Raw genomic sequence first — 13,948 nt, 5'->3', positions numbered from 1 at the left:
TAACAACAAGAGCTGCGGACACAGTAAGAGTTAAAAAATATGTTCTAAATTAAAATGTTCAAAAATATACCTATCAAAGCTAAATGTTCAACAGAAAGAAAAAGGAGTCTTTGCATAGGGGAAAAAATACCCATGGGAAAAAATTGCAGCCAGTGTGTGTGACTAAACACTGGTTACTTTCTTGTCTGAAATCTCTTCAAAGGGTTGCTTGACTATCACATGCAGATAAAGCCATATCTTGTTGTGTATGCTGGTCAAAAGCTGTGCATTTCAAAATGAATTGATGTTTGTTTGAGAGTTCATTATTTCTTATCAGGGCTTTTGCCACTTGTATTGCTCTGTGCTCTCAAGGCACTCTGTGGGGCAGTGCACTCATGGAATTATTTGTTGCTCACCAGATGTCCCCTGTGTGTTTCTGCAGGGTTCATGACATACATCGTTGAGCCACTCTTTGAGAGGTGGGCCCAGTTTACAGGCAACACTCCCCTATCTGAAAATATGCTAAACCATCTCAGGAGGAACAAGACCAAGTGGAGAAGTTTGCTCCACAAGCAACACAGCAGTAGTAGGAGCAATGACCACTCAGGCCAAGTGACTGGCAGCCAGGAACAGACTTTAAATGAAGAAGAGACTCCTTAGCGGCAGCTTTGCACTTTTCCTTCTAGCACTGCTATCTCTGTCTTGGTCACAGCAGCAAACAAGGTCCCGGGGAGCCAGGAGCCTGTTGGCAACACCGTGCAAAGGGAAGAAATGGCAAAGCTCTGAGGGTCCTCACGAGCAGCCCACAGTTCTGCTGGGTTTCTTTCTGATCTTCACGTTCCTCTCCCCCTCTCCATTCTGCGCATGCCTGATGCCATTCGCCACTCCTGATCCCGAACTGCGCCAATGCGGAGTCCCAGTCAGCATCAGGAAAGCCAGGCCATGAAGCAGAGAGGATCACTGAGAGAACAGGGGGCACAGAGAGGCACTTTTGGTCAACTTTTCATTTACCATGAGTCATATTGTGACATATGTATATAGGCCCAGAGCACCACCACCTTTCCAGGCTGGCAGCTGGGCTTGCACATTAAACCACCAGCATCTCCAGCATCCAGAGGACATGGACTGAGCAGGACAGTGCTCACAGAGGGCAGAGAGTCGGGTTGTTTTAGTAGTTAAAAACCTTTTTAACTTTTGTATTCTGTGCACTAAACAACAGATTCTATAAACCTTGGACTGAAGTTACTCTCCGTATACACACCTCCAGTGTAACAATGCTCGTTTTGGTAATCATTTTTATGCCACTTTGGGTAAAAGACGGGCATCTTCTCATTGCAAGGAACAGTATTCCCTCGCAGCCGAAAGGGAAGGTGTAGTACAGTCTAAACCTTTGAAACACGAACAGATCTATCTTTTGAGTACTGTTTCAAGTTACCTGTTTATATTCATGTGTACATTTTCTGTAAATACAAAGCGCTACTGATTCCCATGCCAAAATACTGGAGTACTGTGGGATGATTGCTACCTGTAAAAACATTGGCACTGTGAACAGAATACTGTTAGTTTTAATACAAGAGAAAGCATTTGTAAATATGGTATAGAGTTTATTAATATACACCATTGTTTGTGGATAAAAGCCTTAACTTTCAGCATCCTTCATCTTCTGATAGCTGCCAAAATCATATGATTATGAGATTCAATTCTGAACTGCCTTTCCACTATCCAAGGTGTATCAAAGGTCATTAAGGAATGAAGTCTGGCAGGATAACTTCTTGAAAACTTCAAACACATTCCATATGGATCCGTGTTGTTAATCCATGGCACCTTGCACATTCAGTCTAGGCAAATGTTTTCACAGAGCCTGAAGTTTTAAGTTCAAAAAAACCCCCAAGCCCCAGAGCAACACCACATGCTTTGACAGTTCAACTTGATTACCATTTATTCAAGAGTGTGAATTTTTACTAAATAGCTTAGTGATCTACAAAATGATCATTCTAATAGTTCTGGAGTTTGGCTGTTTTCTCCAGAGATGTTGCAGTGTAGCTGATTTTTTTCCCCACATTCCCTCCTTAGATAGTCAGCATCAAAATGCATTTGTATTTTTCTTTTAATTAAAAGAATACTTCAACTGACTTCTTAGATTAGTCTCAGTCAATGAAGGAAAAAAATGTGTTGCAGTCAGACTATTAAGAAAAATCCTCTTAGCTGTCATAGTGGCTGAGGAATTTTCTACGATCTCATGTTTGTGAAAGACACTTGGCCTTAACTATGCCATGAACAACCTCAGTTTGGAAAGTCTTTATTAAACTTCACTTAAGCTTCCACCATTTCAATGAGATTGTATTCTCAGACACTACTGCGTTGCACCAAAGGGATTGTCCCCTGCTCCTCTGCCCCCAGGAAGAATAACTGCATTCAGGTGAAGTACAGCGTTGTTGTGAACCCCCCGTGCATCCAATCTGTACAGCTGCTTTCCAGAAGAACAAGCAGGTATGGCCAGATAGTCACGTTTGGATAGTCACCTTTGGATGTGAAGACCTTGAAGAGGCTGACAAAGAAAGAGCTTTTTAAGTTGGTGTTGGAGAAACATGAGATGTTTACTCATAAAAGCGCAAGGGAAAATAAATTACATTTTTCTCAATTACAGGGGATATTGCGTTGATGAGAGAAAGTTCATGCTCATAAGGTGACTAAAGGAAAATAAAAAGCATGAGTTTAGTGAAGGATGATCTACTCCACTAATTCTTTGTGTGTATCTTCAGAGAAAAGAGGCTGAAACCCAGTGAAGTAGGAAGGTGCAAAGCACAGTGAGCACACGAAGCACTCCAGCAATGTTTTTCTGCCCCCCCACTGTCATGTAAGGTACAACTAGTAGAAAACCTCCTCTTCCTCGCACTAATCTAAATGAGATTCACGTAATAGAAGGACCACAGCAAGCAAAGGGCACTCGAGAGAGTTGTAGTAGATTTAAATTTTTTCTAACTACAGGACATAAATGTCTTCTTAACCACATGGGGGTGGTAGGGGTGGAAGCACCACCACTTTGCAGCTTTTTAGGTGTACCTTTCCTTCTGACAGATGTAGGACAATTATTAGGACATTACATGAGCGATGTAATGTGCTGCTTAGAAGCACTTAAGTCCATACAAAAGGATGTGATTTCCCATGTTTTATCTTTTTACTGAGAAATAGAAGCCCTTTTCCATCTAGTTCAAAGAATTTTTAAAAAATGTTCTGAAATTTAGTTAAACCCAGCGTCTAGCAGCATAAAAAGCTCTTGACAGAAACCTGTTGAGCTGTTTCTGAAGAGCTTCCCGAAAATAGGTCCAACAGGAAGGCTTAGTGACAAATCAGATTTTGTTACAGCCACCTTAAACCCCAGCCCTTTTCTACAAGTGGAACCTATGGGGTCCATTACAAGTTTGTTCTTACCAAGTTAAAAATTCTCAACTTTAAAAAGCTGTTCTGAAAATTATCAGGCTGTGGGGGATTTTGGTGCACTGAACATACCTGCTAGATTTCCATCACCTTGTCTAATGAAACAGTGCTTTCAATTGGTTCAGAGTGGCCCCAGCAATGCTTCTGTGCTTGTGAGCCAAGCCCATTACACAGGTTTGGGCCTGGGCCAGTTTGCCTCAGGTGCTCCCGACAGAAGTGCTGGGAAAGGTTAGGCTGTGGCAGCCAGATCCCCTGGGGTCTGTAATGCAAAATGCAACCATTTGATTGCCCATAGAAACCATAACAGGCTGCAGCCGATCCAACAGCACCAGTGCTCGGCACATGCAGTTGTGACACATACTTGGTATTCTCTGGTTTGGGGGGCATTTCTGCACTGGGGTTTCACTGCAGGATGCCAACAGGCTGCTGATGCACAAAATAGTAAAGCGATGCAGATAACACAGATCTTGGTGGTGTCAGCCCTATCAGCCACTTTACAGAAAGCCCTTGTAAATTATTTTTCCTTCTTACTTGGGCCAGTGCAGCTGAAAGATTTTCAAGTTTTCAAACTGAGTTAAGGTTTTCATATATGGAAAACGGAAAAAAGCTGTGAAAAGCAGGATGTTAAAATGTTTTTATGCCTCACAAATGCAATTCAATTAAAATCTAGCTCCTCTAAATGAAGATTTCATACCATCTAAGAGGCAATTCTGTATAATAACAACAATAATAAGTGATAAGAAGTGAAAATCTTAAGCTGGTTAAAATAATGCATACATATGCATTAAGTAAAGATTTTACCTACCATTGTGATTTTAAGTGTCAGTGGTCCAGCCACCAGTCAAATGGAGAATAAAAGGACTATTGGCAGCATGTACCTTTGGAATACAAGGAACAAAGAGGAGTAGCTGAGATTAAGTGGAGTCCATGGAGGAAAAACAAAAAAACAAAACACATGATCTGCAGTTGTATCTAAGATAATCTACAGCACAGGTCAATTGTTTTTGTATAAACTCGGTTTTAATGAAGAAAACCAAAGTCTCCCCAACAATTAATGAGAAAGCTGTAAATGACATAAGGCTGTTGTTACACTCCATAGCGATCTCACCAGCTCTTGCAGTCTGTGGTTTAAATTTCTGTTAAAAGTTTGCATCAAATTAGACACAGAAGGCACACTTAGCCCTTCCAAATGACTTCTCCTCAGAAAGGAGAAACTCAAGTAGTCACAATTTTATTTTCAGGTACCAGCCAGGGTACCAGCCATAATTTCTTACCTTATGTTTTAAATCACTCAGCTGTCCATAAAGTATGCCCATTCCCCTCCTGATGCCACCACGACCCCCGTGGCCCACAAAAATCAGTAATTAAATTTGAATTAAAACCCTGCAAATCCAGAAAAAGCCACCCCAAAAAAACAAAACGAAAACACAAGGCATGCTTCATGCCATGAATATGTATTCAAATTACTTTGATTGGTGCAAACTGTTGCTCTATTATTTGTTTCTATAATCCATCCAATATTTTAGGTACATAAACTTTAAGTGCAGAGCATAAGCTTGACTTGGATGTAAAATATATTCTGCTTGTCTTTGAATTCAAGATTGTATATGTCATGTTTATTGTAAAGCATTTTATATATATATATTCACATATCTTACACAGTTCTATGGGCCAAACACTGGTCCCCCCAGCTTCCCTGGGACCAAGAATCAGCCCCCATATGTGCGTATATATGCCATATGCATCATTCTGAAAGGAAGCACTAGATTGTGTGAAAATGCTGTGACTGCTATGCAGTGATGCCAAGAGACTTAATTGTATCTTTTTTAACATACTGCTGTAAGTATTCATCATGTCAAAGAATGACAACTAATAAAAAAAATTTAAAAAAATAAGAGTGAAGTGTCCCAAGTTCTTTGGTAAAAGCCAGTTCATTGAAGGATCTCCTTTGTTTGCAGAAGACATTCTGGTTTGGATGCAGTGGGGTTTTTGCTGCTTGTCATTCTCTCATTGCCTCTCCTTCCTACCAACAGAATAATCACTTTCCTAGTACGCTATTTCGCTATTTCTGAGAAGAACTTTTCTCTAAATTTCCCCTTAGGCTTGCTGTATGAATATAAATGGAGTTCCCAGTAAGGAAAGCATTTCCATGTAATTTTCCTAAGCATAGAGTAGAAGGATTTTCAAACCCCAGGGAAAATGTTTCCCTGGTTAAGTATTTAAAGGAGAGTTTTCTTCTACTGTTGTTTCAGTTCCAGTAATGAGTTCTCCTTAGGATCATTGGTCAGTTTTAATCTCCATTTTCTCATTTCTCAATTTCAGACCATGTTATTTATATGTGCAGCATGGCAGAGCCTTGTGAAGTTTAATTGAAAATATGAGAAGTATTGCTGTTCTACACTGATAAGTATTTCTAAGTGAGGAATACTTGTCATCATTGATGGATATCACTGCAGGGACTCTTCTTGACTTTGACAACATTTCTAAAGCCAGAATTCATTTGTACCTCAAAGTGTTCAATAACAATACTCACATAGTTCATGCCATGCAAATAGTACAGTTGAACCAAATATGGGAGCTGGAAATAGATTTTGTTTCAGTGCTATTTAGCCAACATTTTAAATTTAAAATTTTTTTTTCTAAAAAAAAAATCCACTCTTCAGAATCACAGTGTTTTCATGTGTCCCCCAGATGCAAGCAGAACTGCAAAATGGATTTTAGAATGAAGCCCCCTAGAGATCTGTCCTGTATAGGGTTGGAGTTGTGATGGTTTCCCCAGGAGCAGTTCTTCATGGTCAGCATTGGAAAACCGCTCCATTTTCTGTAACAGATTTAACAGTGTTATTTTCAAGTACAGCTAAGTCAATACATCTTCCCACTCTGCACAGGCACTGTCTGGATGGAGGCGGATGTTTAATGGTTCAAAACAAAAAATGCAGACCAGCAAGTTAAAACGTATCAATGAACAGCAAAAGAAAAATTAATTGTATGGCAATATTTTTGTCCTGGGTAAATACTTAACTATGGTTTAAAGTTCAGGTGGAGAATCTTGGAAATACAACTATTCATCAAGAGAAGAAACAGTGAGATATGTATGTGACAATCAATTATGGGACAGATAAAATGAGTGTGGTTAGAAAATACCTTGGGTTTTATCAACAGAGCAGGTTTATGGTGTCCCCAGTTCTACACTTCTCAGTCTTTTAGTGATGTTGTGTACAGTACAGTCTCAAACAGCTGTTTAGGGACAGACAGACTGAAAATGAATCACGGGTTAGAGAAGAGATAAAGTGGCTCTGCCACTAAAACCAGTGGATCATCTCACTGTATCCTGGGCTTGTTTGGCTCTTAGGCAGAGTTGCACTGAACACTATGCAACACCTTAATCCATGACAATTGGATTTTGCTACCAGCAGCAGCACTTCCTAAAAGTTACCTTGGGTGTCTATGCAGCACCATGCAGACCTAAACACACAAGGAAGGATCGCAACAGCAGATGAATTTCATGTCAGATTTTATAGTACTACAATTTAGAGAGAAGATTTGAATTCTGTACCCTACAAAGCTCTAAATATATTGTACTGGGTTAGGAAGAGGATCTGGGTGTCTTAAGAAGTCGTAACTAAAATGGAGTATTAGAATTCATACAAACAGAGGAGCTGTCCTGTTATTTCCAGCACTCCTACCACCCAGAGAGAAATTCAATTTGTGTATCAATCATCCCTCTCTAGAAAGTGCAAGTACAAGAGTGGGAAGTGCAAAGGGTGGCAAAAAGCAATTTGAATCACGAAAAACCTCGAGGAAGGAGAGAGAGAGGAAAAAATACTGCAGCTTCATTAGTACCACCTATAAAAAAAAACTCAGAACATTTGGGCAGACTGAGAGCTTCTGCTTTCCCCAAATCAAAACATGGGTAGAACAAAGTACAGCAGTACATATGGAAGTTGCTGCCATAAGAATATATTAACCTTTAACCACATAGAAAAGCTTAAAAGATTGAAATTTAGATGAAACAAAAAGGGAATTCCTGATTACAAATAAATATTACTAAAATCGTAATCCTGAAGAAAATACACTTTAATACTTAAATCCACCATTAGTTTAAAATGATGCTTTCCTGACCTACTCATGCTGCTCAGCAGCTGTTACATTCCAAATCCAGATTTTCCATTCATATGTGCAGAGGATTCCTATGAGCTTAGCTCATACATAAGCATATTTATGAAAGAAATACAGCTACCAAAAAGAAAAATCTAGTGCTACACCTACACATGTATTTGATGCCCAGCCTCATTTCTACCAACACCTGCAGACAAACTCAGGGGCTATTCCACGTCAGGCAACCAAAACGCAAAGAAACTAGGAAGCACTGGAACATATGGCAGATTCAAGGGCAGATTCAACAAGAAAAAAGCATTGTCCCAAAGATCACTTTTTTGTACCTCCCATGCTTTGTGCCAGATAAATATATTTCAAGTCAACCTCTAGGAGGAGAAAAAATAGATACATTGGTATCATCAGCTGAGAGACCAAAACATGAGTGGAATTACTTTGTTTAAAAAAAATGTACTGTTTTGCTGGGATGAGGTTCCATGTAGGCGACAAGTAGTTTGGGACATCGCCACTACCCTCTGTGGTACCTTTGCATTTGTTTCCCTCAGTGTATCAGGAAAGTCACTGCTACCAGCTCCACCATTTCCGCGTGGGATTAAGGAGTGGCCATTTGCACTTTGGTGCTTTGAAGTCCCTTGTATCAGCACTAAGGCTGAATTAAGGTGCTCACAGATGTGCATGGTAACTGCCCCGGCTCCCACATGAAAAGGAAATCTTCCTCAACACTGCCACTGCCTGAAGACTGCCTAAGTAAAGACAGGTATTAAACAAATCAAGAAACACAAATAAGATTTGGGATGGGTACATCAGCCACTCAAAATGGCTAAGTGACACTGGCATATTGGCTTTAGGTGCATAAAGGTGTGTACTAACAGAGCAAATACACTTCCTTCATTTATCTGAATTACAGCTACAAAGTAGTACAGAAGTTATGTTACCTGAAGATATTAGTCAATTAAAGTGATGAAACTTGCATAAGAAGCTGTGTAGTCAATTTCCTTCTGCACTCAATCCTCACAAATCCTCTGTGCTTGGTCTATCAGGAGTCCTGTCTGGAGATGACTAAAACTGGTTATCAAGCCTCATTTTTACCTTCTTAGATGTCTTGCCCTCATCCCCTCCCCTCTATACCTGATTATGGTCAGCTTCTTGAAAACACCAACTAATCACAAGCAACACAAAAAATAATTTGTTTTGAGAAATGATGGTATTTATTATGATTCCAATCATATGTTATATTCATCTAAAGAGCAATGTGGTTTCTGCCTCCATCTCAAGAGAAACAGGGAATTCTTTCTTCTCTGAGATGCTCTGGATTTAGCTGGAAGATAGAAAGATCAGAAACTGCAGGATATCTCATGCAAGAGAGCCATAGCAAGAAGCTCACAGCTCACTTGGACAACACAGCAAGTAAATAAAATTTGTGTGAGCCTTTGCTGTCAGCCAGACATGAGAGGGGCCTACGAGACTGCTGCAACTCAGAAAGGTATTAAGTGGAAGCAAGGACTTACATGCAAGGTCACAACCCCTTTTTTTATTTTCTGTCTTCCTTGATAATTCTGGTGTTCTCCCTACATAAAATGATGGAGGGTTTATTGTAATAATGCCTGACTTTTTGATTTCAAGAGAAACAGCTTCCTGAGGCTCAGATCCACTTCAATTCCCATCCCACTTTTTTATTAAGCATATTTTACAATGGTATGAAATATTTTCTTTTTTTTTTAGAGAGCATTTCACTTTTCCAGTTTTAAGAAAGAACAGTCAATAATATCACTATTAATGTTTGCTTAGGATGAAGCCTAAGAGAAGTGTCTGGACTTCAGCTGCCCTTTGCCAAATCCTCCATCTGCCCAAGACCTAAACATGCTGCAATATAATTGTGTGACCAATAGCCTCCATTTTCTTCTGACCAATTCCACTAATACCTATTTGTTGACAGGTTTTGAAATACAAACCACTAACAAAATGATCTGGCATTTTGACTATGGCAACTCAACAGTCATGCTGTATGAGAAATGCTAGATAGAGATGGAATTTATTTATTTGCACTGTGGTTACACTTCAGAGTGCTCCAGTGGATCAGGAATGGCACAAGGGACACCAGTACTGCTCCCACCACAAGCTGCTATAATAGAAATAACTTAATAACAGATTCATGTTAAAGGTCAAGAAGAAAATAATCACAGATCCTGAAGAGAGCTAGATGTGAAAGGACAGCTCTTACTTTACTGATAAAGGAGCACAACTTCTATGGTTTTGTGGAAAAAGTGACTTGATCACCTCCAGGTGCCTTAAAAAAATCTGTACATGTTGCTAGGGTTTTGGGGTCTTGGGTTCTTTTTTTCTTTTGACTTTATTCCTTTACCAATCCAACTGCAGTTCTTTCTTTCTGATACTTCAGTGTCATTAATTTAAAGGGAGAGCTTACATCATCACTCTTGAGTTACTTGACAGCTTGAAGTTTTGCCTGTGGGTGTTACATTGCTCTCAGGGACATCTTATATAATAATGCAGATGTCATTTTTCAGCTGGCATGGCACATCTACAAGTTTAAATTTTACTGAGATTCACGATAGAGTCTTAAATATCTGAATATCAGCAAGGAGTTCGCACCTTCAAGAGCAGCACAAGTTCCTCTGTGAAATTAAAAGTTCTTATGAGATGTAAAACAAGTATCATAGTAAGAGCTGTTCTCTTTCTGAGACAACCTATGATAAATAGACTAGAAAATAAACATACGAGGAAGAAAAGGAAGGCACCATTGTCAAAAGGTGACAATTGTTTCACTCCATGGTTGGGTCTCTGTCAAACTAGCATTGGGTTCTACTACAGAGAAGAAATAGAGAAGAGTCACCACTTCCCACTGTGGATGTCATGCTCATTATTGAAATGCACTCTCATTTAAATTATTTTAGTTTTCACTTCCTACAACTGGTTAGTATTACATTTCTCTCTGTCACAGAAAGAGGCTTTTTGCACTTTTTTTAATCTTCATGCATTCACAGACAAATCAGGTCATTCAAACAGATTTTCTCTTTCTGAAATAATACAGTTTGAATGAAACAGCTTTATAGTTTTTCAACTGCCTGTACTAGAATGTACTTTCCTTCTGAAGACCTAACCTGCTATGGCACTATCATTGTGGCTTTTTGCCATCATCCACATCTTCATTATTTCTCTCTATGTAATTACTGGGTTTAATTATCCAAAAATTTTATCACTTATTCATTACTAAAAATATGGAACTGCATTAACCCAGTCCCATTCTCTATAATCTTGGTAGAAACACTTCCTTTCAGTGATTATTATTATCTGCCAGCTAATCAGTTCTACACCCATTTAACATCTACTTTGTGGGTAATAAAAATGCTATATTTTAATTTACACTATTCTGTTGCGGCCATTTTTGTTAAAGATGATTTAAAACATCTATTTTACACTGCAGTCACAAGAGATCAGTCCTGTTATCGAAGTATTTGCAATCATGCAAATGGATACTATCATGCCGATTTTTTTGCCTAGAATTGACACACGCCAATTGACCAACAGTCATGTGTCTTACCCCACTTTTCTTAAAAAGAAAACTTAGATGACACAATTTTCTGAATTTCTGTATTACTGCGAAGTTTATTCAAAGTAAGTCTGAAGGGCCAGATATGTCCTTCAGCCAGCTTCTTTAGAATTTTCAGATTTAAATTCCTTAGCCATCTGCAGTTCAAAGCTTTTTATTCTAGTAAGCAGAGTTTAACTCATTCCTCCATCAGATAATTACTTCAGTGGTAATTAGTGATCCTGGGATTTTTCTAAGTAAATACATTCCACTTTTCCTAAAATCTATGCAATTCCTAAGTGAGACTTTGATTCATATTTAAGCAATGAAACAGCAACAACTTCCAAATAGAAGTGCCAGGGCCCATTACCAGGTGTGATGTTCATCATCCTCAACCTGTATTGGGCCAGCTATTCACCACTATGGTGCTCAGTCAAGATCTGGCCACATCTCATATTCTTTGAAGCTACTAAGTCTTGACTGTAAGTGAGACCTGTATGCTGGAGGATAGCAAAGGACTTAGTCCTGTGGACAAGATCCCCCATGCCTTTTATTGCACTAGAGAGGAGGAAAAAGGGGGTACATGGAAGAAAAACATTGTGAGTTGGTACAGATGTGTAGAAATAGCTCAAGTGCCTGTGGGTTCCCCAGGCAACTACCAGCTTGGAGCACTGTTACCATGCTCTTCTCCTAGCAACAGCTCCGAGAGCTCACAAGGCACAAAGCAGGATCTCACGAATTCTGTTTATTTTCCTCGCCTTATGTCAATGTATCTTCAATATATTCTTTTATTTGTGAACTCAAAAACCTAATTTAACATCAAAAACTAGTTCAGTGACAAGCTAGGTTATACAGCAGATTATTTGGTAGACATAAGTGTCACTAGCAGCTGCATTGTTCTACTATACTAAATACAAACTCTACTCCTCAAATCTGAAAGAAAAGGCAATGCTACTACTGAGAAATAACAGATGGGCTGGGGATTTGCTAGAAGTCTTGAAAAACAGAGACTCCTCAGAAATGTACCTGGTAAAGCCTTAATAGAATTCTTATACATGCAGATAGTGCATATGAGAGGAACAGACAGAAGCAGCAAACAAATGGATAAAAAAATATTGGAGTGGTCAAATGAGCAGATAGGAACAGGGGGTGTTGATAAAGCCCACATTTCACCTGAGTCAAACCAAAGTACACCTTCAAACTACCTATGTTTACTATGACAAAATAGTGAGTTACAAATTATTTTCCCACTGTACATGCTGGTAAGGAGCTCCCCACTTAATAAATTAAAACCAAGAACATTGAGCTTGACACTTCTTCAGAAACACTTCCTTACAAGCAAGGAAAGAGTTTAAAAACAGCCTGGCTTATCAAGTCTGCCCCAGTAGATGACAGTCAAACATGGTATGTAAGTCAAGCAAAAACACCTGCTAGAAAAAGGATGATGGAAAAAGGTGAGTAAAATACCAGACAGATAAAATTGAGTAAGAAACAACAGAATAAACATTAAAAAGCCCCAATATTCTACAGGACAGAAACCCCTCACTTCAGTAGTAGAACACACAGCCTCTGCTATTTCAGAACTATTAACACAGATTCCTACAGTTCTCATTACAGAAAGAACAGGACAAATACTTACAGGCTGTAAACTGTAAGGTGACAAGGCATCAAACAGCCATAAGACAACAATAACACGAGGAAAAAACTAAAACTAAGCTTACTTTAAATTTCTTCCCACTGCTCCTTTATACCAGCAGCTGTTGCTCAGTGGCAACTGCCTCCCAGCAAACACAGCTGCTGTGTTACGGCATGAGAACTATAAAGTGAAACAGAGAAGCAGTAACAATCAATCCAGTTTAACTTTCCCCACTAAATAAAATACAGACTACCAAAGAGAAAGCACAGATGGCAAGAACGAAGTTGACACTTTGAAGATCGACACTATTGAAGGTTAAAATTTATCCAACTCTGCAAACATCCCCTCACCCAAATTTATGGATGCACCTAAACTCGTTCAAGTCACTGTGTACATGTGAGGAGCAAAGAATGTGTATGTTTACAGAAGAGCAGTATAGTCTTTCATCTGAAATAAAAAATGTGAATCGCTATGCTCCATAGTCACTTTAACTTTTAATCAGTAAAAAGCAGCATATTTTCACTTGTATAAGCTAGAAGTTATTTATACAAATTTTTGCAGTTCTGTGGCAGAGTTCATGATATGTGTACTGGACCACAAAGAGAAACCTCCAATGGCCATTTTACATGGGATAAACAGGATATTTTTTTCAGGAAAAAACTACTGCCAGGTCAAGCTCTTTTCTAACTCACCACATGAAATCTTCAGCCTGTTCTCCCAGAAAATGAAATAGCAGATTTGTGAAGAGAATAAACTAGCCAGGTGTTAACTTTTTATTACTCCAAATGCACATAAATAGAGTTCATTGTAATGCTAGTAAGACAGAACCACCCACCCCTACAATTTAGTGTATATCATTATAAAAATAAAAATATAAAGGGATTAAAATATTGTCGTGCGACTTTATGCTGACAAAGCAGAATTCCTTTTTAAAGACTTGCAACACAGACACGGTGTGACACTGCTCTCTTGTGGCTAAACACATGCAGTTCATCTGCAAAATGTAACAAATCTATATCAATTATTTTAAAGGATTTTCAAACGTATTTTAATCTATTTATTGCTGATCAGAGGTTTAAAGCAACCAGTGCCAGCTCCACCCCTGCAGACTGTAGTGCTATTACCTAAAGTAGTCTCTGTTAGTCTCTGTTACCTAAAGAGAGAATTCAGACTGCTGCTTTTGCTTCTGTGTCCCATTGAAAGCAAAGGCCTAAATTAGCCTTAAACAAAAG

General features: G+C 38.9%; 1 protein-coding gene across 3 annotated transcripts in view; it reads left to right on the top strand.

Annotated features, from left to right (window-relative positions):
* The window catches only part of PDE7B (phosphodiesterase 7B), a 172,453-nt gene extending 167,152 nt beyond the window's left edge, over nt 1–5,301 (top strand). For all 3 annotated transcript variants that reach the window (XM_042016248.1, XM_042016247.1, XM_042016246.1), the window contains one exon: nt 422–5,301. In XM_042016248.1, the coding sequence (XP_041872182.1) occupies nt 422–639 (218 nt within the window). In that variant the 3' untranslated portion in view covers nt 640–5,301. The remainder of the gene's footprint in view (nt 1–421) is intronic.
* The last annotated feature ends 8,647 nt before the right edge of the window (nt 5,302–13,948 follow it).

The sequence above is a fragment of the Corvus kubaryi genome, unplaced genomic scaffold, assembly GCF_017639235.1.
Source record: "Corvus kubaryi isolate FWS band 111438036 unplaced genomic scaffold, C.kubaryi_AGA036_p1.0 split3-73, whole genome shotgun sequence".
Classification (NCBI taxonomy): Eukaryota; Metazoa; Chordata; class Aves; order Passeriformes; family Corvidae; genus Corvus; species Corvus kubaryi.
Note: the sequence above shows the minus strand (reverse complement) of the source record. Positions and strands in the feature narration are given on the sequence as shown.